This window comes from Ixodes scapularis, unplaced genomic scaffold (genome assembly GCF_016920785.2).
Source record: "Ixodes scapularis isolate PalLabHiFi unplaced genomic scaffold, ASM1692078v2 PGA_scaffold8__174_contigs__length_109621045, whole genome shotgun sequence".
Lineage (NCBI taxonomy): Eukaryota > Metazoa > Arthropoda > Arachnida > Ixodida > Ixodidae > Ixodes > Ixodes scapularis.
The window spans coordinates 46,202,075-46,228,482 of record NW_024609883.1 but is presented as its reverse complement, the minus strand read 5'-3'; the positions used below and the strand labels follow the sequence as shown (position 1 = coordinate 46,228,482).

General features: G+C 45.4%; 1 protein-coding gene across 1 annotated transcript in view; it reads right to left on the bottom strand.

Moving 5' to 3' along the window:
* Positions 1 to 25,646, bottom strand: part of LOC120837502 (U-scoloptoxin(18)-Er1a) — a 45,885-nt gene extending 20,239 nt beyond the window's left edge. The window contains exons 1-2 of the mRNA XM_040206917.3: positions 25,328 to 25,646; positions 11,799 to 11,964 (exon numbers count right to left, since the gene is read on the bottom strand). Coding sequence (XP_040062851.2) covers positions 11,799 to 11,964; positions 25,328 to 25,459 — 298 coding nt within the window. The 5' untranslated portion in view covers positions 25,460 to 25,646. The remainder of the gene's footprint in view (positions 1 to 11,798; positions 11,965 to 25,327) is intronic.
* Between the last annotated feature and the right edge of the window lie 762 nt (positions 25,647 to 26,408).

The following is a 26,408-nucleotide window of genomic DNA, read 5'->3' as shown; positions in this document are numbered from 1 at the left end:
AACGGGTGAGCTTTTGTCCGGTGAGCTTCTGTCCGGTGAGCTTTTGTCCGGTGAGCTTTTGTCCGGTTACCCCGCGAGGGGCATCAAAAATCCTGCTGCGCGGAAGGTTCAAGTGATGTGTTGCAGTCATCTTTATCTTCAAAAATAAATCAGTCTGTAAATGGTGGTTTTTCGATTTCAAGGAGCAGTTATGTCTAGAAGGATACCCCGAAATAATCCCATAGGCATATTCTATAAGTGCGTTTTGAGTGAAGCAAAACTAAACTTCGATATGCTGTGCGTTCAAATTTATGTGCAGTGTAAGAAATGAGTGCTCCGTCCGCCGTTGAACCCCGCTCGCTACTTTGAGGTCGCCCACCAAGAGTTAGGAGAATGGGATGGCATGAGGAAAAAACAACAACACAGAAACGTGGTCGTTGCTGTTCTCGTAGTTTTCGCGAGCAATATGGCATGATAGGATGCAGAACAAATGGCCTCGGACGAAATGGCCCTGGACGAAACGGCCCCGGACAAAATGGTCCCAAGTGCAATCCCGGAGAGAATGGTCCCAAGTGATTTTTAGACACTCATCTTTTAATAAGGTGCTACTCTGAAGTTCTGTTAAGTACATTCAATGCTCTTATAATGCAACTTTTGTAGAGACTATAAAAAAAAAGAAGCTCAATATAGACGCGACAATGTTGGAGAAACACACACACAGGGCAGGCACCTGTCTCGTGCGTGTTTTTCTTCGACTTTGTACCGTTTATTTTGCATTCTTTTTCATTATGCCGATCAACCAACTAGCCCAACAATCTATTTTACTGTTTGATACAACTCTTTCCGATCTCCCGCTCGAAGCTTTAAATTGATGCCGTACAGTTACATTTTGTGAACTTGATGTTTTACTTTAAAGGAGTTCCCTCTTCTAGCTCTGTTGAAAAGAGCTACAAGAAGACGTTTTGAGTGAAGCCAAACGTAGCACACATTTACAACTAGTTTCTTTGTGTAATGAAATGTTTATTTCACAAAAAAAATGTATTGCATTATACGAATATTTATCTTTTTATATGTTGGGATTGTACCAATTAAAGCTAATAAAAATAAGGAGCAAGAAAAAATACGAAAAAAATTTATTTGAACCATTTTGTCCGAGTTTTCTATTCGAAAAATTTTGTCCGGGGCCATTTTTCCGGTTTTTGGGCTGGTTCTATGTTTTCGATTCCCATTTCTAGTGTAAAAGGGATAAGCGCCGCCTGCACGCCCAGCATTTCCGTGACGTGGCGCTTAACTGAGCGAATATTTGTTCAGAAATGGCAATCGACGGTTCGGAGGTGGCTCCGATTGGAAGAAAAATTCTTTGTCAGCGACATCAATTCGCTCTCTCTGATTGATTTATTATCACTTCTCCTTCGAGTTCCAAAATAGGCTCGATTATCATTCAATCTTGTTTCCAAGCCCTCTATTCTGATAAATTCCTATAAAAAACACGTCACTGACCGGACACTGAATCATCGAATCTAGGTGCGTTGTCGTACTGCCGGCACAAAAGTCGCTCAGCCACCAAATAGGCCAACACGCGTTGCTCAACACAGTGTGTTGATTGTTTCCGTTGCCGGAAGGTGTCACGCCGAATCGAGAATTTCGCTCTTGTTTATTTTGTGTTTATTTTTGGCAAGAGAGTGAACTGCCAACAATTTTACCGGCGGCTGACGGACATGCTTGGTGACGTGATCGCCGTGTTTCCTGGCAGACAAGGACGGAAAAGCGATGACATCTGCATATTATCTTCGCCAGCGAACCATGGTTCAGGCAGCTCAACGGCACCCCAGAAGATAAGCCGTAATCTGTTCAAAAGCGACGTTTCGGGGGCTAATCTGCTCACCACTAGGCTGACAGTTCGTTGGGAACGTCATGCTCGTTTGACCAGTGAACCTTCTGCCTTGCACCATGTGATCACAACCGCAGAGAAAGGTGTCAGGTGATAAAAACCAGGCGACTAATTGGTCCGGCAAGCACGTAGCTTCCACCGCGCTGTCAGCTTAGCGGTGAACAGGAATGGGTCGCTGAAGGTCACTGGAGACAACAGGATCTAGTTGTTGTTTTGTCCGTTTTTTTATTTTTCCGTGTCTCCGGTTTACGATGGAAGTTCTTCACCAGCTCGCCTGTGCTTTTACCCTTTCTTCGGTAGGATCTAGTTTCGTTGCTCGAGGGAGTGCCACACTCGCTCGTACGAGTGGCGGATCGGAACAATGTTTGACCTCCTCTCCCTTTGGGTTTGAAGCTCTAGAAGGAAGTACCTTCCTCCCTTTCCTCTTAGCCATCACTTGCAACATGTCAGCGGACATGAGCACATGGACGATTGGAGACGTCTGCTGGTGGCTTTTTGAAAACGAACTGCAATCGGCCTGTTCATCATTTCAAGGTAAAACTTCTTCTAATCAGGCAATATTTATAATTTATCTTGAAAATTGCTATAAGTACAGTAGTGCTCAAAATGGCCGGAAATTGTTTGATGCATAGGCAGAATAAGTAGGACAGGGGGCGGCTTCTTATTAATTAAGCTACTTGTCGTTTGAAATTTGTTTTTATGCTATTTTAACTTGGAGTTGTCCAAACAAGCACGTTGCAAAAAAAAAAAAAAAACATTATTTTACAGTCTTGTATGTTGAACTACACAAGAAAAAACGTTTTTGAAGCGAACACTGATTTCATTACTACAATACTGACTATATATAATATGACAAAATGCTGAGTTCAAGCTTTCCGCCAGAAAGATCTCAAGAACAGAACTTCGAATTTACAGCGCGAATGAAATGAGCAATGATATCTCTTCGTAAATGTAACAACGTATGTTACCGGGCTTTAATTAGCTAATGTATCCGTATTTATGGCCCCAATAAACGTGAGCGAATAGGTGCTGTAAACGTTTTTGTTTTTTGACCGGCCAGGGACATGGCACTCTGAGAGCCAATCACTGCAATTTACGGCACCGCTCAACTAATGAGGATGCCGAACATTTGGTTAGACCCAAAGATGCTGTCTGCGACATCAGGGAATGCAAAACGTCCCGCTTGCTTTGCTTAATGTAACAGCGCAGATTGCATTTCTTGGTCTAAACGTATGTTCCGCGTCGTCATTCGCTGAGAGGACTTCGCAGGTTGCAACGATTGGCTCTCGGAGTGTTGTGCGGAAATCGACAGGCGCGAACGTTTTGTGCATTTTGTGTTTGCACAAATGTGGACGTATGTTTGATAAAAATAACTGTTATATTTGGTCCTATATTCAGTGCTGCAACTATTATGTAAATAGCTTACATGCGTAAACGGCGCATCAACGTAACAAATTGTTTTTGTTTTAGGGATTCGTTGATACTCACAAATGTGAAGACGCCGTGAGTGCTCGCCGTCATGTTTTGCTCATGAACGAAGAGATAACTAAAGCGCCCCTGAACGTCGACTTGATACAAGACCGCATGATGCGGACGTTTCAGTCCTGCCAAGAATGGATCCTCAGCGATGCTGGAGCCCTCACAGTCCTTGAGGAATTTCCGGCAATGACGATTCCCGGAATGGTAACTCAATATTATCTTCTTTATATTTAGTCTTAAAGTTTCGAGATTTTTACAGATCATCAGGACTTCAAAAGTTTCTTACTACCCGTTTTAACGTACAAATATTTTATTTTAATTGTTTTCCATGCTTTTCTTGTGTATGAGCACAACGGCAAGTTGATATTTGAACTTGTTATTGTACAAATATGTACATATATTTTATTTTAAATGTTAGCCATGCCTTACTTCTGTATGAGGCACAATGACAAGTTGTTATGTACTAAGCCTTATAAGACGTAGTAAAAACTTGTCAAAGAAAAAATCGGTTGTTCTAGGCCTTTTCTGGACACAATATCTTTCCTCGAGATCAGCGCGACCTATAAATTGATTAACTAGTCAATATAAAAGAAAACGTAAATCGAAATTATTTTAATTGACGCCAAGCCCTACTCCACTATAGTGACAGTAAGTGGTCATTTAGTTAATATATATATATATATATATATATATATGTGTGTGTGTGTGTGTGTGTGTGTGTGTGCGTGTGTGTGTGTGTGTGCGTGTGCGTGTGCGTGTGCGTGTGTGTGTAAACAATCATTGTGTACAAATTCATAGCGCATAAATGTACTTTTGTAAACCAGCAACACTGTCCATTCGTTGTTTATTTTTCAGTTATACTACAAGACGTTAAACTGCCGTTCGGCAAAGACATCCGGAGGACATGGGAGCCAAGATTGAGGCATTTACAGCTTCTACACAGGTGCTCCTCAAAGGAAAAGAACGTCACTCTGAACCTCGAAGAGCTGCTTGAAGGTATACTTTAGTTGGTGTTTTTGTAATCTAGCACAAGTTTCAGACTGCGACGACGCAGAGGTTTACCTTCGTCCACCATAAATATGCTGGGTTAACTTACTACATCATTACGAACTGATGACCGCTTATCGGGGCCATTCGTTTAATACAGGGTTAACTTATACTCAGAAACAACTTCTGTGGCGTTTCTGAAGTGAAGAGTGCGTGTGCATAGCCTTGATTGCTTAAGATGCGCGGGCGTTTTTAACTTCGACTACACATTGCCAAAAAAGTCGCCCAAGTCACCCCCGAGTATAGTGCATTGTCACAGATGGTAATGCAAACTTGTCAGGGTTATATCTTCAATATACGAGCTAGTAATATAAAACACATCCTTGCTTTATTTTCTAAAAATAATATAGAGGAAATATAAGCGACTAAAGTCAATGACAGGTTAAGAAAAATCTAAAAGAAGAAAGCCGATGGACGCTTGAAATGGAGAGAAGGTTTCTCCTCTCCCCTACAAGCTTCTGTCCGCTTCCTCCTCTCCAGCTCGTAGATTTTTTCTTAACCTGTTACTGACTGTAGGGCAAGAAGGATTAAATATGGGTAGAACCAACGTTTCTAGAAACATGCTTAAAATTCCTGTGCATCTACTTCCCGCAGAACACTCGAGAAGCCAATCACACCAATCCACGAAGAGAGCTCGGCGAATAAAAAGGCCAAAGCATGTTTAGACATATGAATGAAGCGAGAGATGTCACTGAGCATGGCGGTTCACGTACTGACTTCATGCTCAGTGTCACGTTACAGACTTTATTTTTAAGTCAAACATATTTTCAGCTTCTCCATTGGCCGAGTTTTCTTCGTAGATTGCATTGATCGGCCCCTCGAGTGGACGCACGGGCATTTTTAAAAGCAGAGAAAATTCGGTGGCACGTTGGGCATTGTTTTACGTGTGTACTGCACATATATTGTAATTCATTGACTTCCGATCTTCTTCCTTTACTACTTCTTGGATGGAAAGGGAACGCTTGATGCTGCGTACCATTTTTCGCTTTTACACATTGTTGTAGCGAAGGGGGCTTCGAAGGGGACGCTTCGTCATCCGCTGGTCGCGCTCTCTAGATCGCACTGATTGACCCACTAAATGTTTTGAAGGAAATCATATCTGCGGGTATGTTTTAGAGCGTAAGGCTAAACGAGAAATAAAATGCTTAGTGAAACCTATACAATTATAATTGATCTGAAAGCGCGGCGAATGAGCAACTCGCAGCATAATAATACAGAGGAAAATACATGTGTTCATATTCTTGCTTTCTTGTTGTAGGAAGTCCGGACACTGATGCCACTTATCCATCTCCAGGAAAATGAATTTGACAACTTTTTGGACGGTGTCCTGACAGTGAGCGACATCAGAACGACAGTAGAAGCTGTGTGCACATTGCTGGCAGTGATACCCGTCTCGTCTTGAAACTGTTTCGAATTTTGTTAGCTTTTTTACTGCGAACAGAAGAATCAATTTTTGCTACTCCAATAAAGTATATGATTGGACATGATGTTTACTGTTCTGTCTGTCACCTAGTTAATTACGTACAGGAATGAAGTGTGTTGACTCTGGCCAGACTGATGTTTGTCAACCTGTCGAAAAGGCCCAGTGCTAGCGATTAATGAACAATCTAAAGACACTTTGGTTGGTAGAAAAAAATGCACCTTGTAAAGCAAGAAATACGAAATACGATTTACTAAAAACTAACTAGGAATGTAAAAAAAACTCATTTGTCATAAAAGAGGGTTAGAAGTACAAAATATGGTTTACTAAAATAACGCCAACATAATCTAAAGAACTCGGGATTTATTAAAAGAACCAAGGAGGGTTCCAAATAAAACATGAAATAGGGTTCATAAAGAAAAACCAAGGAAGGAACCGTAAAGAACCTCGAAATAAGGTTCATTAAGAGCACGAAAAAGGGTTCTGGAAAGAACCCAAATGGGGTTCAATAAGAAGAACCAATAAAGGATACGAAAAGAACCCTGAAATAGGGTTTATTTAGAGCACCAGAAACGGTTCTGGAAAGAACCTGAAATAGGGTTCATTAAGAGCACCAGAAACGGTTCTAGAAAGAACCCGAAATGGGGTTCATCAAGAGCACCAAAAAGGGTTCGGGAAAGAACCCGAAATAGGGTTGATTAGGAAGAACCAAAAAAAGATCCTAGAAGAACCCCTAAATAGGGTTCGTTAAATAGAACCCAGAAGCGTTCTGAAAAGAACCAAAAATAGGGTTCATTAAGAAGAACCAATAAACGATCCGAAAAGAACCCCGAAATAGGGTTCATTAGAAAGAACCCTTTTTGTGGGTTCTTTTCTGCACCTTTAAGGGTGCCGCCCATTGGACAAGCGAAAGAACCCTAAAAGGTGCTAGTTGGCACGCTTTTTTCTTAGAGTGTATATCGCGTGCCAACATGATTCCTTGGATCGGATTCCACGCTTCATACGAAGCACAGATGTGCCGGTGACTAGCTTTCCGCACTCGACGCAACGCAGTCAAACACACTCAAACGCAAGTGTCTGAACCGGCCTTATAAGTGACATCCTTGGCCCTTTGCTTGTTTTTCTCTGCGCGGGCTTTCTGTAGAACGCGCACGGCTGCGCCAGTTCTCATGTGGGGGCCAGTTGCCTACGCTCCGAGTTCACGTCTCGAGCAAATAGGGTTAGAACAAAACGCAAATCGTCATGAGCTAATGGCCTGACAAAACAACCGACGCAAGTAAAAATATAAAATGGCATGCGTGTGATTACTACACTAGGGATTTCGGAGGCCGATCCCACACAGTATTTGAATGTGATAAGATTCATACGACGGGCCGCCCTTTTGTCGTGCATGTCTTTCGCAAAAAAATGTCAAATTCGGGGGTTTTACGTGCCAAACCTGCGACGGGCATCTGGCACGCCCCAGCGGAGGACTGAGGATTAATTTCGACCACCTGGGGATCTTTTGACGTGCAACCGAAAGCTCGGCTACACGGCGCCTTCTCCGCAATATGCCTCCGTCAGATTGCGGGCACCTCGGCCGGGACGCTCTTTATGGATTTCAAAGACAACGTGATACCGTAATAAACATCAGTTTCCAAAATTCTAGGTTGAGGAGTGAAATACCTCACAAATTAGAACATATAAACTGCTTTTCTGTAGTCTGTTGTCTTATTTAAGTAAATGGATATTTATTTTGACCAAAACCATACGAGATGGGAAAACACAAGAAATCACACCCAAGTGTAGATACTGAATTTGATAAACCCAAAGTAGGAGTAGGACGCTTAAATAAATATTTTTATGGTTAAAAAATCACTCACAGCATAAACTGATTATATTCAAATTTAATGTGAGTTAAGTGATAAATGCATTGACTGGCCAGGCAAAGATTATGGGTCTGTGGATAGCTTTTTCACAGAATTTAGGTAATTTGGTAATTACTTAATTTAGTGATCTTTTCTCGCAAGCAGTGGCGCGCAAAAATTAAAAATATTCAAAGGGTAGAGTGTGAGGTTGTATAAAATATGGTGCAAGTGCGCACATCGCAGGCTGATTAAGACTGAAACAGAGCTGCATTTTACACTAGCGCTGATCGTATCGAAAGTTAAGTGCGCATCGAAAGCTAAACTTGGTACACATATACTGCTGAGGCAGTAATGTTTGACTGTTCATAGTAATTTATTACCTTTAGAATTAGTCCTGACTTTTACAACAGAAGAAAATATTAAACCTCTGGGTGGATAAAAAAAACTCCACCCGCTGACAGCTACCGATCACCTTGGCGCCGATTGCCAGTATTCACTGCATGCCAAGGGTCGCGCGCTGACAACGACTCTTTTCCACGCATTCATACAATCGCCGTTGTTCTTGACAAACAACATGGTTTACCCACGCAAGCAACCCCATGTGAAGTTTAGACTATTCTATCTTGATTCTGGCACACGTGGCAAGTAGCATGGGTTCTTTTGCAATCCACGAAATATGTTTTTCCTAGGTTACTTTGGTCTCTAATGCATGTCGCATACAAAAGATCACAAGCTCAATCGCAGTGGCAAACGAAAACAATAATGATAAACAAGTGTGTAGTCACGTGAGAACTGAGGCATTGCACACATGCAGAAGGTAAGTTTTGTTTCACCAAATACTTTACCAGTAAAGTATTTGGTTTCACCGTGCGAGCGCAGCTGAGCCTATAAGCGCGAGCATGCTGCCCTGAATTTCTCTTCCATTAAACAAGCCCAAAACATGTCCAACCAAAGAGCCCAAATTCAAACCTTTCTGCAGTGCACTTGCAGCCTCGCGCTTCTTATTCTAACATCTCTTTGACTCGCTCACTGCGGCCATTCAGGCATCTGAATACTCTGTTGGGGAACGGGAAGCCCTCGCATGCGTTTGGGCACTAGAGCATTGGCACGTGTATCTCTGGGGAAGACCATTCACCCTCTGCACAGACCACCAAGCACTTACCACCCTACTGAGCTCTCAAGGCACGGGTCACCGTCCGCTCAGAATCGCTCGATGGACAGCACGTCTGCTCAACTATAACTTTGTAGTGCACTACAAGAAGGGCGAAGACAACGTCATCGCAGATGCACTTTCCCGACTACCATTACCTGATGCGTCTCCTGACCTGATTGAAGAGGAAGTTATCTCCGTCATAACTGAACAACCCATTTCGAAGAACGACCTGCAGTCTGCTACAGCCGCTGACTCGGTACTTAAAAAAATCAAGCATTTCGTCGTTACAACCTGGCCATCTAAGACCAAGGTAACTACTGAAGTGTTACCCTACTACCAAGTGAGATCCGAGCTGTCAGAGGTCGATGGATTGCTCCTACGTGGCGAGAGAATCGTAGTTCCAACTGTAATGACTACTAAAATCATCGCCCTGGCTCATGATTCACACTTGGGAATCGTCCGAACCAAGCAACGATTGAGAGAGTGGTACTGGTGGCCAGCCATGGATGCAGCAGCGGAACACGCTGTTCGTGGTTGCCTGACCTGCCAGACAGCTGATAAGTCTGCAAAGACTTTTCCTGCTCCACTACAACCAATACCGCTTCCCGCACGTCCCTGGGAGAAGCTGGGCATCGATATCGTTGGTCCCATCGAAAAAGCACCCCAACGACATCGTTTCGTGGTCACCGTCATGGACTATTACAGTCGCTGGCCTGAAATTGTTTTGGCTAGCACGGTAACCAGCGAAACAGTGACTGCATCCCTGCAGACGCTTTTCAGCCGTGAAGGATATCCGACAGAAATCGTCTCAGACCACGGAAGCCAATTTACATCGGCAGAATTCGAAGAATTTTTACGGGAACGTGGCATTCGACATACGTTCTCATCCGTTTACTACCCACAGTCAAATGGTATGATTGAAAGATTTAACCGAGTGCTGAAGGGGTTTATTCAGCTGGCTCTCCTTGAACAACGAAACCTCGAAGAAACACTGACCGAATATGTCGGAGTATACCGTGCAACACCACACTCAACTACGGGTGTGTCGCCCGCATTCCTGTTGCACAATCGGCATCCGCGGACCAAGCTGAATGTCGTCGGATGGCCATCAGAAATCTTTTTCACGGAACCGACCGGAGCAATGACGGAGCTGAGAGAGCGAATTAGAAGACAGCAGCTTGCTGCTCAAGAGTACGTAGACCAGAAGAGAGGCGCACGTACGCCAGCTTTTCTGCCAGGCGATTTCGTTCGCGTGAAGTTGCCAGGTCATCACGCCAAGGGGAGTTTGAGATACTCCAAGCCACGCAAGATACTGGAGCGTCGAGGATCGAATGCATTCGTGCTCGACGATTACAAGGTGTGGAATGCAAGCAAACTCTCAAAACTACCACAAGAAGTCCTGCCACGACTTACTTCGGGGACAGACAACGGGCTGTCACCTGCCACTTCGTGGAATCCTCCACCAAACACGCCCCAGTCACACGAGTTTTCCCCGGCGGGAGACCGACCGGAATCGAGATCATTGTCAAATGGTACAGACACCCACCGACAAGAACTTCAACTCCAACCTCTTCGCAGGAGTTGCAGACAACGAAAACCTCCGGAATGACTAGGAAGTTATGTGACATGAACATTGCCATTATAGGCACTCGGGTTTTCGTTGACTCGACAACTTTGTTTATTTAGATGCTTCTTTTCTGCTTTGGTTGTTTTAGTATGTGCATTTCCTTTAAAAAACGGGGGAAATGTAGTGTTTAAAGAAAAGAAAGACGAAGCAGAAATGAGATGAAAAAGGAAGAAGACGATGAAAAAGGCGTACAACTGAATCGGCGTTCCTTCATCTTACATTCAACTACACTACATACACTACACTGACACACTAACATCTGGCGCTTTTTCGGTCTTTTACGCGGCATTTCCAACGGCACATGCCGGGAAATGCACGTTAATCTATTCGTGAACGCGTGTCATCGTCTGTATTTTATATTAAGAAACTGCAACTTACTGTAACTGAATGAGAAAAGTTTGAGGTGTAATAACATTCTTCGCGTGTAATATATCGATATGGAAGCTCTGTAAACTGTAATATCGAAGGATGCTTCGCAATTTAATGTCTCGTAATTTTGACATGTTGACGTGATTCCGTTTTTATAACACGACACCGCTAAACAATTGGCGGGAAATGTTTCTTCCCGCTATTTAGCCGGGAAAATTATCACAAAATTTCATGGTACCACGCGACGCCCCGTCACGTGGTCACGAGACAGTGTAATGTCACGTGACGTTATGATGTCACGTGACGTTATGATGTCACGTGACGTTGGACACGAAGCCCAGTGTCTAACGCAATGCTGGACACTGGCCTTCAGCTCGAGAGTAATTCTACCCCCGAGAGTAACTGTAGCGAGAGTTACAAACTGTGACGACAGTTGGCGCGCTTACCAACGCAACGACACGTGACACCATGGTATCACGTGACATTGCGACGTCACGTGAAATGACCATCCTACACGAAACACACACGATGATCCGTTGCCAAACCCCGCCATTACCAGCTGTCGCAGTACAAGCAAGCAAAAGGCGAGGAAATATTTTACTCGGTAAATACATTTTACTCTCCGCTCAATCGTATTAGACAGCGCGACAGCGCCAAATCCTCCCCGAGCAGCGGGGTAAACTCTTCATTCGAGAGCACGCATGTGCATCGCACTGTCGACGCTGTCGCTTTTGTGCTGCTGCCGACGCACAGAGATACCGGATTCGCAAAATCAGCAGAGACGGCTGTCTCCGCTGTCTCAAGGGGTTTTCACGACGATAGATGGCGGCAGCTTCCCATCCCAATTCAAAGGGAAAAACCCCGAGACTTTGCGTGTCCAGCCGTTCCAACTATCCGAAAGCTGACGGAGCTATCGAAGCCAAGGCCATTGAATTTTCGCGGAGTGAGATGGTATTCCCAACAGGCTTGCGACAAGCAATACGCACCGTCTCCTGAGAGGCAGGGGCAGTGCTTGACGTAGGTCCCGCCCTTTATCTGCTCGTCGCTGCACGGATGGCCAGGCGGTGACCGTGGCTGGCAGCTGGACGCCAGGCAGCACAGGTTCTTCTTGCAGTGGTCGTTGTTCCGACACGCGTCACCCACGTTTCCGTTCTGACATTAGAAAAGAAGGAGGGGGAAAGCAAACCTGTTAAATTCGATTCAATCGTCCATTGTTCATGATTACAACATCCAGATCAGTGGTGACCATTGCGATGGGCAAGGTGGTGTCGTCCGTATTCTCCGTATATGGAGCTAAGTGTATCGGAAGTAGGCGAGGCCACGAAATGCCCCCTGAGACTCTCTCTGTCAATAGCAAACTCAGTTAATGGGCGCCGCCATGTAAATATGCTGTAAATATTCGCGTTACCTTGGCATTGCCGTGGTAACGCAGTTGTTTGACCCATATTTACCTGGCGAAGTCCACTGAATCGTTCGGGCGGATGCTCTGGACAGCGCTCTGGAAACAATGTCTGGGGCGAGTCGCCATAACGGGGCTTTGGAAAGCGAGCATATCAGATGTCGTACGCACAAACACAGAATGACACCGGGTTGAGAATGCAGTTATAAAAGCTCCGCTTCCAGCCTTCGTTCGTTGCTTTCCGTCCTGCTGTGACTTCAGCGTGCGCAGCGAAAATTCTTAGGATACACCGGTCGTATCGAAAGCCAACCGTAACAGCTGGCAGACGAAGCAGACCACAGGCACGAAGTAGACGTAGCCTAAGCCTAACGTACCCGACCGAGCGTCGAGAAGACGTTGAGGGCAGCGTCGGTGCGCAAGGCAATTTAAGATGTAACTGCTTTCTTTTTATTTTATTTTCTTCTCGCGTAGTTGAGCATGACGTCATGTCGGGAATGGTGTATCTTAACATCCTCGCTCTATGGGACAGCATACAAAACGTATGGCGTGGCGGGCTGCGAGCATCTCATTAGGGAGTTTCAGGGAACCGTTTTGGCACATCCGATAAAGTACGATGGGCACTCCGGTATGAACTGCGCATGCGCTACAGCAAAAGACTCACATATGCGCAGTTCGTATCGGTAAGACCGTCGTACAGTATCGGATGTGCAAAGACGGTTCCCTAAAACTCTCTATTATCGCACAACAGCCAATACGATATCGAAAATCGTCAATAAGAACGCCGAAAAGAAACTTATCAAGAAGTGAGGATTTTTAAGATATAGCTAAGCCACTCTCTGCGCTCTTAGAGTGTCAGTTACTAATAGTGAGCCATTCACTGAGAGCGTAAGAAACGTAGGGTGTGGCCAAGCCCGAGCATATTATTATCGCTCTCCAATGAGAGTCTGGTGTGATGAGAACGCCGAAGATCAAAAAGCGAAGCCAGCAGAGTAATTATGACAGGTTACGCCCCGCGCTTGTTAGGCAGCGTGTGTCTACGCGCAGAGAAACTGAGAAAGAGGAGGAGATGAAGAGCAAACGGGAGCGTCAGAACGACGAGCTCTGGTTGGAGTGACTATAGTGGTTAGACCCAAAGCCTTCTATATACTGACAAAGCCTGGCAGATCGCCACGAGAAGCGGCCGCCGAAATGCAAAAGGTGGAGCGGCAGACAACGGATGAAAGGAGAGCCACGTGCTCCCCGCTGCGGCGAGACGCCGAAACACACTTCTCCCGTGCGAACAAGTGTGTTTCGGGTCCTCGCCGCTGCAGAAGCTGTGCGCTGACGTCCAGGTTCCCCGAGAAATGCTCTGTGCTCTACCAGATCCTCGCGCTCCAAATTTGCGACCGGGCATTTTATGGCTCCATCGTCAAACTGCCAGGCTTTGTGAGTTTAGAGGAAGCTATGGAAGACCTAAAGCTATAGCTTCCCTTCTCTCCAAAAAAAAAAAAAGGTGGTCCCTCGATTTTCGTTGGATATGTCATACAAGTATCACGCTGTCGCCGGTCGCGATCCTGGCGGTGTCCCAGCAGCGGTGGTGGATGTGGCAGTTGCCTCTTTTTATGCATGGGGTCACACTCTATGAAGCTTGACAGTCCACGGAGGTTTCCGGCAGGCAGGAGTTGGGACGCCGCGACGACCGTGACCGCACTTGCGTTCGCTCGTATTCTTCGGCGGCATTTCTACCGTCGCCACGATCGCGACATTGAACAGCATGACACATAGAGAGCATATAGATTGAAGAGAGCTAGGGTCCATCTCTAACCATTGTGAGCGTTTTGTAATTTAATGGCGCACGTTTTCCTCGCCGATTGGTCGCGCAAGTGCGCATGCGCTATTGTCGAGTGGCGAGGAGGAAAGCAGGCGGAAAGGCGGAGTCGCTCGCAGACGATCCACGCGTTCATCACTTCCTCGCAACTCGTATATTGCAAAAGCGGCCCATGAACCACGTGACCCCGATTCAGCAGTTGACAACACTGGCTGTCTAGCATGACACTCCAGTTTTTGTGACGTCATTTGTTGCCACTTTGGAACCACATCTGATGTATGTGGGCGAGATAGGACGCTAAACACACCAGTTGGATGCGCGTTCCATGGCTCCATAGCTATGCACGAACTCAACCCTCCTACGCCACGCCACGGTGGTGGTGCGTCGGGCGCACTTCCGGTCTGGAGTGGTGGGCAAAAGTCGCGGTGCGAGACATGTATTCCTCCGTTCTTTTGGGAGAAACCAGACAAAAAACCTGCCTTCTCATCAAAATGCTGCGACGGGGTTGTACCTAGAGAATCTGGAAAGGTTTGAAGATCAGTTTTAATGTGTTTCTGCCCCCTCCGATCGTCCGAGAACGTGAATAGTAGCCGTGACAAGGGCAAACCAGACGCAGCACTTTGTGCTAGCCAGATGTAGTTGCTGTGTTCCAGCATGAACGAGAGAAAACTGCCAAGTTGTCCGGACCACCCGCGGGTTCAATGCGTCTTTAAATTCACACGGCCGCCTGATCGTTCGAACTTTCGTCTGCTCTTTCGATCTTGTCTGCTTTTTGTCGTCTGCTCGTTCAAACAAAAGCGGCCCGTAGACAATCTTTGACCCGGTGATTGCATTAAGAAGTAATTGCAGGCCACAAAAGACTTAAGTTGGCTCGGTGTAAACAGTAGATACAAGATGTTGATCATTGGTATCAGTGGCCATCACCGACTTGTTACGCTTAGTCTTTTCCCGCTTCCGATTTTCACTATCGACGTCGATCATCGCCGCTACCTTCTACACTTTTGCAACACGAGCGACGTTGCGATAAAAATGGCTAGAAAAATCTCATCATGGTTTTGGCGTCCATTCTGCGGCGTTCACGCAAATGAATCGCCGCACGTTAAATTATTTACGCAAAGTTTAGCGGCGTAGCGATCCTTGATAATTTCGCTCAAGCGAATAAAGTGGTAAGACATTGCTATGAGGACGTAGAATCGACAATTCCAACGCGAAAAAGAGCATGCAGACTCACACAGACGCCGACAACGTGACATTCCAATGGTTTGGGACGCGGGAAACGGTGCTTCTTGCCCGCACTCCATTGCGCATCCGTTCGAACTGTCGTCTGCTCTTTCAAAGTTGTCTGCTTTTTGTCGTCAGCTCGTTCAAACGACAGCGGCCCGTAAACCAAACGTTGACCCGGTAATTGCAATAAGAAGTACGTGCAGGCCTCAAAACACTTTTGAAGGTTGGTTGGGGCAAGTAGGCTAAGTTTAAACGGTAGATACAAGAAGATTTTGATCATTGTTAACAGTGGCCGTCACCGACTTGTAATGCCCGATTTTACTTGCGGTTTTCAGTATCGACGTCCACCATCTCAGCTACGGGCCACGCTTTTGCAGCCCGAGCGACGTCGCGACTGAAAATAGCGAGACGAAATTCTGCGGCGTCCACGTGAAATGAATCGCAACACGTCACATTATTCACGCAAAGTTTTGCGGTGTAACGAGCCTCGTTAATTTTGCTGAAGCCGCTCAAGTAGTCACCCATTGTTAGGAGGACGTAGAATCAACAATTCGAACGTGAAAAAGAGCACGGGGACGCACGCCGACGCCGACAACAACGCAATTCAATGGTTTGTTTATGGGCGACGGCGAGCTTCTTGCCCACCGTCCACCGCGCATGCGCGGCGCCGGTGGCGTCCGCTAGGGGCGCTCCGGTTTTGTTTGTAAACATGAGTTGGTATATAGTGACCCTTTCTGCGATGTCTTATTTTCTCTGGTTATTTAATTGTTTGGTTCTTATCTATCCGAGGTGCGGGGAGATATTACAGAGGGGATCGGGGGCTACAAGAAATAATATTCAAACGACAAACAACAAAGCCTACAACGTAAAAGTCTCTTAACGAAATGCTATAACGCTAACACTCCTTAGACTTTTTTTTAATGAGGAACACTATTGTCGGATGTTAACACCGAGTGTACGCTGCAAGGTGGTTTAAAGGAAGCGCGGTGCGGTGTTTGAATTAACGGCAATGTTGTGTTTCGGTTTACACGAAGACACGCCCACGTTGTACAATGACCAAGATAGGATGACTCGTACGATCGAGGTGTCAGTAACCAATCGCATACTTATGCGGTACTCATTACATGTCATCATCATCATCATTTATTATTCCTTGAAGGCCCAGGGGGCATTACACAAGGGAGTGAACACTTAAAAAACAAACAAGTAACAAAACTATTTATCTACAAAAACACGCTGTAATCTAGTTATGGGTTAGAAAAAATAAGCTAATGGCTGCAGAAAATTTCTTAGTATCAGATAAGGTAACAATTACGTCAGGCAGTGAGTTCCAGTCGTCAATGGCCAATGGTAATGTCATCAAATTACTTGTAATCGATGGTTTTGGGACTCATTTTAAATGATTTGAACACATATATTAGGAAGTTATCACAATAGTGATGTGATCAATTTTCTAAGTAATAAAATTACACGTAATTATTACTATTTGTTCCTCCCCTTTCTAATGGCACCCTTAGTTTCTACAAAATCCCTGCCAAGAAATCCTAGAACCAAGTCGATGAAGCTTTACCAGAATTGGTGAATTAAGAAGATAAGTAGCTTGTAATTCGGCTATTTTAATTCAATGATGATCAGTACGAAGGCCAAGTTTTTGAACCGACAGAAAATGGTTCGTTTTAATAATCTGAAGTAATCGGGTAAGTAACGGTTACTTTTTTTTTCAATTAACAGCCAATTACTTTTATTTTGAAGTAATCAAGTCATCTGATTGAAAACATCTTAGCGAAGAGTAATTGTAATTTAAATTGATTGATTTTTTTCGAGTAACGTGCATAAGACTGGTAATCTGTAGCTCAACGGGTGGTGCATTTTTGAACATTTGAAAACGAGATGAAACGTTCCGCGTCGCACGGGCATATGCAGAACTTTCACATTGGTGTAAGCAAAATGCAGAGGAGTCACATTATATCCATCGCATCAATGTAGATTTCACCTAAGCGTTGGGTCCAAGCCAAAAGACGTTTGGAAGATTTAGTGAACGCACGAAGTACTATAATTACGCGCCCTTGAGCCGGAACCCATTTTGGGCGCCATCATTACGGCCAGCTCGTCCTTACGGCGAACTTTCTGCGTTTGTTGTTCTTTTGTCTGTCGACGTGTCCCTTCCACGCGAGTCCTTTCACAAAAGGTAGTTGTTGTATCTGCTGTCTAAAGCGTGTTTCCTTTTACGAGAAATTCTACACGAAAGCGCGTCTACGTGTACATCAACGTACGTGTTTCTTTAATTTTATTTTTTTTTTTTCCTACGTGTTGGCTGGATGGATAAACTGTAGCGGCGAAACCCTTTGTTTTGAGCGGCAACTTGCGCCACCTATAGGCTACAACACTTACGCTCATCTAAAATTTGAGATTGCCGCTTCAGTGTGGATATATAACATTTGCTTAATTCTTTTTTTTTTTTGACGTCGTTTTACCCACACCTCCCAAAGCAAATCCCAACAATACAATGGTTTTTAATTGATGCATCAAGCAGCGTCTCCGCGTCAAGAAAGCGATTAATTTTCAAGAACATTGACAAGCCAGCGGAGAAATTTAATGTGAGGTTGCTCTGCCACTGAGTTACGGCGACAATACTTCAGGCTGTAGGTCGGAAATCCAGACAACGCAGTACGACCGTTAATCTGCAGAGTTATTTAATAGTGATTGCACGCTCGCGCACGCCGGTACGACGTTCACAAACCTATTTCGGGCTGAAGTTTGTTATTATTTGAGTTGCAACCCAAGGAGAGATCATTTGCGTAGCGACACTTTCAACTGAGCAAGACGCGCAATCTTGAGTCAACTGAGGAAATACTATGTTATACTATGCGCGATAGATGCGATGGGGAAGCGCCGTCCTATCGCTCTCCGGCTGTCACTGTATAGGTCGTATCCCGACCGTGAGGGTGACGCACGTTAAACACTCCTCATTTTCGGTCGCACCACACCGGTTACAGTGCCCGTCTACAACGTGAACTAGTGTCGCCATATGTCAGAAGCGGACTCTTAACGCCTAAGCGCTTAACGTTTCATTTGAAGGCCTATTTACAGCTGCTAGTGATGGACCGAATCTGCCGAGCTTCAGGATCGGCAAAGTTCGGCACATGCCGTCGGGAGGAAAGTTCGACAAAGATTCGGAAAAAAATTCGGCAAATGTCTGCGCACGCGCGAGAACGCGACGGGACCGTGGATTGCAAATGGACGCCGTGCAGTCGTGCGGTTACCATCGCGCAGTGCACGGTACCGCAGTGTTGTACAACCAGCGATTACGGCGAGATTGACCAGTAGTTTTCGCAGTCCACTGCGCAAGTGACAAATGATGCGGTACAGTCTGGATAACGTGATTTTCATTTGAGATTTCCAGTGATGCAACGAGGTAGTTGAAACATTGGCCGACAATTACTTTAAAGCACTCCTCGCAATTATAATAATGCTGTTTTCGGCTCAGAAGTAGTGTGTACAAAAACAAAACAATCTTTTTTTTTTTTTCAATTAGCGTTATTTCGCGATTTTCCTGTATCTGCATAAAACTAAACACATAACTATAATGCTCGACGTTGCACATACGTACATACGACATTCCTAACTCCCCGTATCTCCTTAAACGTCCGTGTGTGTCCTAACACCAGAAACTAGCATTTTAAGAGTTAAAAACAAGACGTTGCGAATATAGGACGCCCACTTTCATGCAAAGCTGACGTCAAGTGATTAAAATTGAAAAACATGCATATTGACAATATTACTATCTCTTCAGGGGAAGGCTCAGGAACCGTTGCATTCGTTTTGACGCACAAAACGGTGATTCTTAGAGAAAACCAGAACGCAGCGTTATTGCCTTCATTTTAACAATATACACACAGATGCAGGCTTGCACTGATAATGCCTCAAAACCGAAACTCTCGTAGCGTGATTCGTGACTGTGCCACACTCGCTACTATTCAACTTCGTTGTCACGCCACTACTGCAAGCAGTCACTAAAATTTCTAGTAAACACACAAAAACGACACCGATATAATTATCTTGTACAATATTACCTTATTTAGTAATAACTGTGTCAATATGCATTACATGTCGCATTTAAGTTAAGAAAAAAAAAACATAAAATCTTTTTTCGACAGAAAAATCTAATTATCACCGTTAAGTCTCGTAACAATGTATTTTTGCTGAATCTTTAGGAAAGTTCGGCAAAATGTCGGCTTTGCCGAATTCCAAGATTCGGCACCAAACTTTCGATTCGTCAAACGTTCGGCATGGCACTACTAAGTACCACTAATTAACATTACGTTTCGAATCACGTTGGGCGCTAAATGTAGTGTTCTGTCCCGCTGCTAGCCCGATGATTTTTTGTGTTTTTGATTTTTTTTTTTTTCTGAAGATTGTTGATGGACTGTTTTTTGTCACAGTTTTTAGAGCTACTATACTAACTACGCTTAAAGTATTGGCACATTCCCTAATTCTGTTGTGGGCACCGCCATTTTGGTACTTAGAGCACATCGGGCGCAACTGGTGAAAGTGACAATTCAAAAACGCGATTTCCTGAGCTTGAGATACAGCGTAAGGAAGTTCAGACGATGTCGCTTTGCATTGTCACGGACTCTTTTAACAATTCTGAGGGTCGAAAAGGCATTTCCTGCGATTTCAGATGAAACTGCAGATAACTGGCAACCATGATACTGAGAACCAAGATGGCTGATGCGTCATTACTTTGAAGCGTATAGCTTATGAAGTGACTGCTCCCTCGGCCCGCACACGGTATAGCTTCGCGCCCTTTTCTTCTTCGAGAATCCCACGCAGGACCTTGAAGAACACGATCGGAGCTCATGTACGCTCATACAGCGGAAGTGCAACGTGAAACGACTGCAAGAAGAAAGGCGTCTGAAATTCCATAGTTGCACACGAGATCGGTGTCCATGAGTGGGCTGGGCAATGTGCGACTCCGCGTGCTTTAAATTGTGTGATCGAAGCTCCGAGCAAAGACACAGTGAAATAATTTATTTCTCAATTCGAGCGCAAATTTAAGTATGTGTCGCTGTAATTCGTTTACGTTTTTAAAGCAAACTTCAGCTTAGTTCGGTTGTTGTTGAACAAGCACACAAATTCGTGCTGTCACTTGACCAAGCCTTAAATTACCGCACATAGAATACCAATCAAAACAGAATTGTACGATTACCTCTTCCGCGCAGAAAACTGAACCTGTTGGTCACTAACCCTAGCCCTTATTGACATCATCAAGTATTTTAAAAGGGAATGGAACCTAACGTTCAGTTCGTTTTTGTGAGTCATTTCACTACAACTAATGCATTTGCAAAACCATTGCAATTGGATTCGCAGCCTAGTAACGTTTTATCTGAATGTACAGTCGGGGACAAAAGTCCCCAGGACGTGCGAGCTGTGGCTGAAGCGCATTGCTCTGCCATCTGCCGGCGGGTCGCCTGGTTTCGAGATCACACAAAAGCGCATGCGCGTCCTACTCTGCCTGCAAAAATGTGTTTTTTCCCGCTCTTCTGCGGCACAGCACCTAACTAGGAATAGGACAGGTGGTACCGCCTCGGAGATAGCGCTGGCGGCTGACAAGCGTCTGCTACACATTCCAAAACTGAAGATACCGCCTGGGGCATTGCGCCGCATTTCGCCGTGTCAGCACACCTTGCTTTATAACCAGTTCAGCTTATCGCTCAGTTGAGCTGCCGTGACTTCTTGCTGTATAGGTGCCATGTCAGTAATCGCTATCTCCGAGGTGGTAAAACGCGCCCGATTCCGAGTTGGGCGCCGCGTCGCAGAAGAGCGGGAAAGCGCACATGTTGGCAGGCACATTACGCGCATGCGCTTTTCTCTGATCTCGAAACCAGGCGACCCGCCGGCAGATGGCAGAGCAATGCGTTTCAGTCGCAGTTCGCGTGTCCTGGAGACTTTTGTCCCCGACTGTACATCAATAATAGACATTTTGAAGGATTTTTATATTTCTTTGATCTCGGGTGTATTTATTGTGTGTGTGCGTGTGTGTGTGTATTGGGGGGGGGGGGGGGGCGGGGGTAGTAGAGATGTTAGGTTGTTTAGGTTGTTTTGGTGCCGGACCTCGATGGACACCTTAGAGTGTGTCTACCGTCGGGGACCGAGGCGTGATCGTGGAAGGTGGGTCAGGATGCTGGGTGGGACTGAAGACTGCCTTCTTGCTTCTTTTTGTGGTGGCCGATGGTGGAGAGTCAGTAGACTTGGAGACGAAGTTGTAATAAATTTAAGTTATAAAAATAATCTTTACTTCAACAAAAAAAAAAAAACTGTTACACAAAGGGAAATGACACCGCAACTAACTGCCGCTCACGGGTTGCATATAGTTCAGCAGTTACAAAAACGAAAGCCTCGACGTCAATTGTTTTCCCGCGCATGTGCGCATGTTGAGGACGGCGGCTAAGCCGCAGAGCAGGGGCTGTCGCGCACAACGGGAGTAAGGCGGCGAACCACGGGTGAGAACTGCTGGGTCACTCGGGCCCGTCCAAATTCGACAATTTTGCGTCCGGTCGGGGTTTATTAGAGTGCGCCGCAATCTGTTTCATCCAATCGGGGTCTATTGAGAATCCCGTTGGGTACAGGCCCCGACGCATTCCATCAACCAATCGGACGGGCAAACCCACCCTCGCCAGGAGGCCAAATGGTCAGGTCGCAAGGACAGGTCCCACGGCTAGAACCCAAACATTGAGACACGAGCCCTGGTTTGTTTATGGTCAGAGAAAATTAATTGGTTCTTACGCTTCCAGCGAAAATCGCCAGGACGTGCCTCAGGGGGAAACCGTCCCGCAGAGTGTAAGCATTGGGTACGTTAAAATCAATAGATAAACGGAGAACTTGGCAGGCACAACACATAGAGGTTTCGCGAACACAAGCTCAGCGAAAGGTGACACTGGATTCTAAGAATACGGGGATCACCTAGGAGGGGGCACGGGGTGTGTGTGTGTGTAAGGGGGGGGGGGGGGGGGGGGGCGGGGCTTATTCGATGCTGCATCGACGCATGTGCGTAAACCTCTGTCGCGCACGGACCCCCGCAGCCAGCCCCCACAACCGCTGCCACTTGATCCATGGTCTCCCCCGGTGTGGCCTCCGCCCAAACCTCGCGTCCACGGCACTTCGTCTTGTTTACCAGAAAGCCTGCCCGTTGACAAGTGCGCTTAGGAGTTATGCTGGCTGTGTAGGTTTGTATGTCCGGACGCATCGGCCCTTGAGTTAGGAGGAAGACTTGTGGGGGCAATGACCCGCCGTGGAAGAGACACAACCTCGCCGTTTCTACAAAATATATAGGTCCAACACTTACCCTAACATGTAAACAAATTCTTTAAGCAAAATGTCGTCTCGGCGTGGCGCAAGAATGCGACCATCTCTACAAAGGGGAAGGGGGGGTTCCAGACAAAAAACTCGCCATTTTTCGTTATTTACGTCGAAGAATCGAGGATACGGGCTTAGGGTACCCTGACTTTCAATGAATATGATCGTTACTTGAATACTTAAAAGATGGCCCCGGTACTAAAAAAGTATGTGGTTTCCGAAAAAAAAAAAAGAGGGCAGCATTGCGAAAAGTTTAGTGTGTTCCGAGTCAACACACAAAAAATAAAAAAAGCTATATGTAATAGACAACACGCCGTTAAGGTTCTCTTATTCGGCGACAGCCCCAAATGAAGGTTTTTTTCGATTTTTTTTTTCCGATTTTGACAAAATCACTTTGATCGGTAACATTTAGGGCTGGGTACCTAATGGATTAGCGTACCGATTAATCAATTAACACTTTAATCTTAAATCATGGTTTTAAGCGGTTAATCGGTTAAATTTGTACAAACATAAAAATTAAAACGCTTTGAACACGCAGACGTGGACGAGTACACCTGAACGAATGCAAAATTTAGGAGAAGTTTTGACTAAAGTCAACTGTAGAGTCAACTCCAGATAAGTGGAGAACGTTGGACCTGGCCCCGCCACTTCAACACCGTGCGAGTGTACGTAAAGCGCAGCACCAACTATTGCGAACAATCAAAGGAGTTCCCTGTTGCCGGAGATCATCAACAAACCTCTATGGCTTTACGGCTGCAGTAATAATTTGTGCCTGGATGTCTCGAATGTTCTCAACTACAGATAAAGGTCGATTAAAAATCCGAAATTGTGCATTGCACCGCTATTACATATCCACCAAAGACAAAAAAAAAAGTAGTTTAAATTTCTTTTTAAACTATTAAGCCGGGGAATGATCAAGACCGATTAATCGATTAATTTATCGATTAAAACGTGACGACTAATCGGGTTAAACTTTGTACACGACGCCCTACTTCGGGGTTTGTCGCTATAAAAGAAAAACGAAACATGTTTAATGGTAACTTAGCAGTCAGCTCTTGTAACCTTTATTACTTTCTAGAAGTACCTTTAACAGCTTCGGAAGAAACGCGAGAGCACCTTCCGCGTTAACATGAAACCGACTATTATAGCTGATGGTTCTTTATCGCTTTCGACGCCTCTGATGCGTTTGGAATTTTCCTTATTCTCGTCGCTACAGGGAAGGAATCGTATTTCAATTCTGACAGGCGAGTAAAGGTTGTAATTGGAGGGACTACAGCAAAACACTGACGTCAGCCAGAATTCCTCAGAGAAGTATACCGTTTATCTAGGTTTTAATACGCATGCGATGTCGTGCAAGTGAGACGCCAGTTGCAGTCACTCGCTCGCTGCAGTTGATTTAACGACGTGGTAGATTATTACGTCTGACACAGAGTAGAGAAGTGGTTCTTAGCGCCGAGATGTCGCGGTGGCGTCCTCTTACGGTTTCCTTCCCTGACGTCATGACCAAGATTTTCCTGGCTGTGATTGGCAGGATTTGCCTCGCCGTGAACCCGCGATTGGGCAGGCATTAGTCAGTCAAAAATAACCACTCATTCACATTGGAAGCGGATCCGCGTTCGCAAAGCGGTTTCGAACGCGGTTGTATAAAGATCCAGTACAATTGCACGCGCACTCGATGTGTGAATGAGCGGTAAGATCTGCTCTGGCCAATCGCGAATGCCGACCACAGCGACGCTTTTGATCGCGCACGTCGCTAATAGCTATTGAACACAGTGAGATGGGTCCCGACCATCTTGTTATCGCCCGACAGCCAGTCAGATCGCGGCATCACACGATACGAAGGTCGAGCAAGAAATCACGAGGCGAGGGGCGTGGTCGTAATAGGTCACGCCCCGCGTTTTCTAATCTCGCAGTGACTAGAGAAGCGATATGTATGTGCCGTATTCCCACTATATATTCCTATAAAACTTCGTAATGACCCTATTCTTTACGAAAAAAATCTATATTACGAAACAAATTTTTGTAAGGCGTAACTGATAAGCTTATTCACCAGCATGAACATAGTCAGAATCGGCTGACGCGTAGTATTGTGGTCAAATGGTTAAGTTCCAAATTTCCCTTACAGGTCCCTGCAACATCGTCGAAAGAACACACACACACACACAAGGTTCCCTTAACTCTTAATATTTTGGTGAATATATACTTTTTTAGGGGAATGGTTTATTTTAGGACAAAATAGAGCTGGCAAGTGCACCTCTCTTTCCGTGACGTCAGCAAATGTTGCGTTCGTACCGAGTTACCTAGTGACTCAATTTGTCTTTGCGAATGTGGAAGACGAGCCTGTCCCGCAGTTCTTGTGCTGCTCTACTGGCCATGCTAGAGCGACATGTCAAAGTTTACCTTCTTTACGATTCGGCAAGAGCCTCTGCAATATACGCTTAGAACACCGGCCCTCCATTCCCCGGCGTATCTAACGGGCGCCGCCATTCCGGTACCTGATGCAGTGCGCACGCGCCATTAGCGATCGTCGCGATTCGAATATTCGACTTTCTGAGCTTCAGGTGCGGTGTCAGAAAGGTAAGGCGATATCGCCTTGCTCTGCTGCGGACAGTTCTATTGTTTCGAGAGAAGCGAAAAGCGTTTCCGCTTTTCGAGACGAAACGAGACGTAGCCAGTTAAAAACAAAATCATGAATTGAAAAAAAAAAATTAAAAAGCATATGCACTCACCCTTGGTTCCCTTCCAAACAGTATGTCGTACTGCACATCACCTGGGTCCGGCGTCAACGCCGACGCGCGGTCGGAAAGAGCAACCACCGCCGTGGCGACAAAAATCAGGGCGACGATCGAAACCGGGTACATTCTGCTAGCTCTTTCGACGATAGCCACAAACTCGTTCGGAAACACACGAAGCGATACGTGCTGCGTTCGCAAAATAAACTGGTCTCCCCGAGTGCGCGTCTGAACATCCGAGACGTCAGACCTTTGCCCACGACCGCCGCAACGGTCGTCTGGTTTTTCTGGTGTGCCTAGGTTTGAGAGTGCACACAACCGCACGATCGAGGTCACGTGGTTTGTGGGTTGCGTGTTTGTAATACGAGGCGCGAGGAGAGAAAGCGAAGGCGTCGATTGTCTCGAAGGTTCTCCAGCATTACTCAGTCTCCACCCGGCGTCCTCCTCGCCAAGCGGCAAGGCTAGCACGTGCACAAACAACCAGTCTGAGCGGAAGGTGTCAGCCATTAAATTGCAAACGCTATCCGTGGTTTGTTTTGCTCATTCTCTTATATCTGCGCTCTCTAGCTTTCTCAAAAAAAAAAAAAAAAATGATGATGATGATGCTAATTATAGTGTAAATTATAGTGAGGGAAAGGAGATGGAAACTACCCCGGACGCCTGCATTCTTAATGAGTAGAGCATTGTATCGCTTCTTTAAGAAACAGCTTTCTTTGAACCAAACAAAAAAAAAAAAAAAAAAAAACGTGACTCTTTTTCAGCGTCCTTCGATATAAAGTTTCATGTTTTTGTTGAGCCAAGGTTGTAAATTGTTTTGTTTTTTTTCTTTTTTTTTTTTGCCTTAGTGTGTTTGAGTTGTGCTATCAGCCGTTTACCTCGATTAAAATTCAAGCAACGTTCTGGGGTGTTTTTTTTTTTTATCTTCCTTCTTTTTTTTCTTTTTTGTTTGTAGGTTAAGAGATGGCATTAATTGTACGTGAGTTCAATGATACGCGTTGCCCATTGGCACGTGTCTTCCCAATTAAGAATTTAACTATCTTACACTTAAAGACCGGTCTCACTATAAACCGTTCACCCT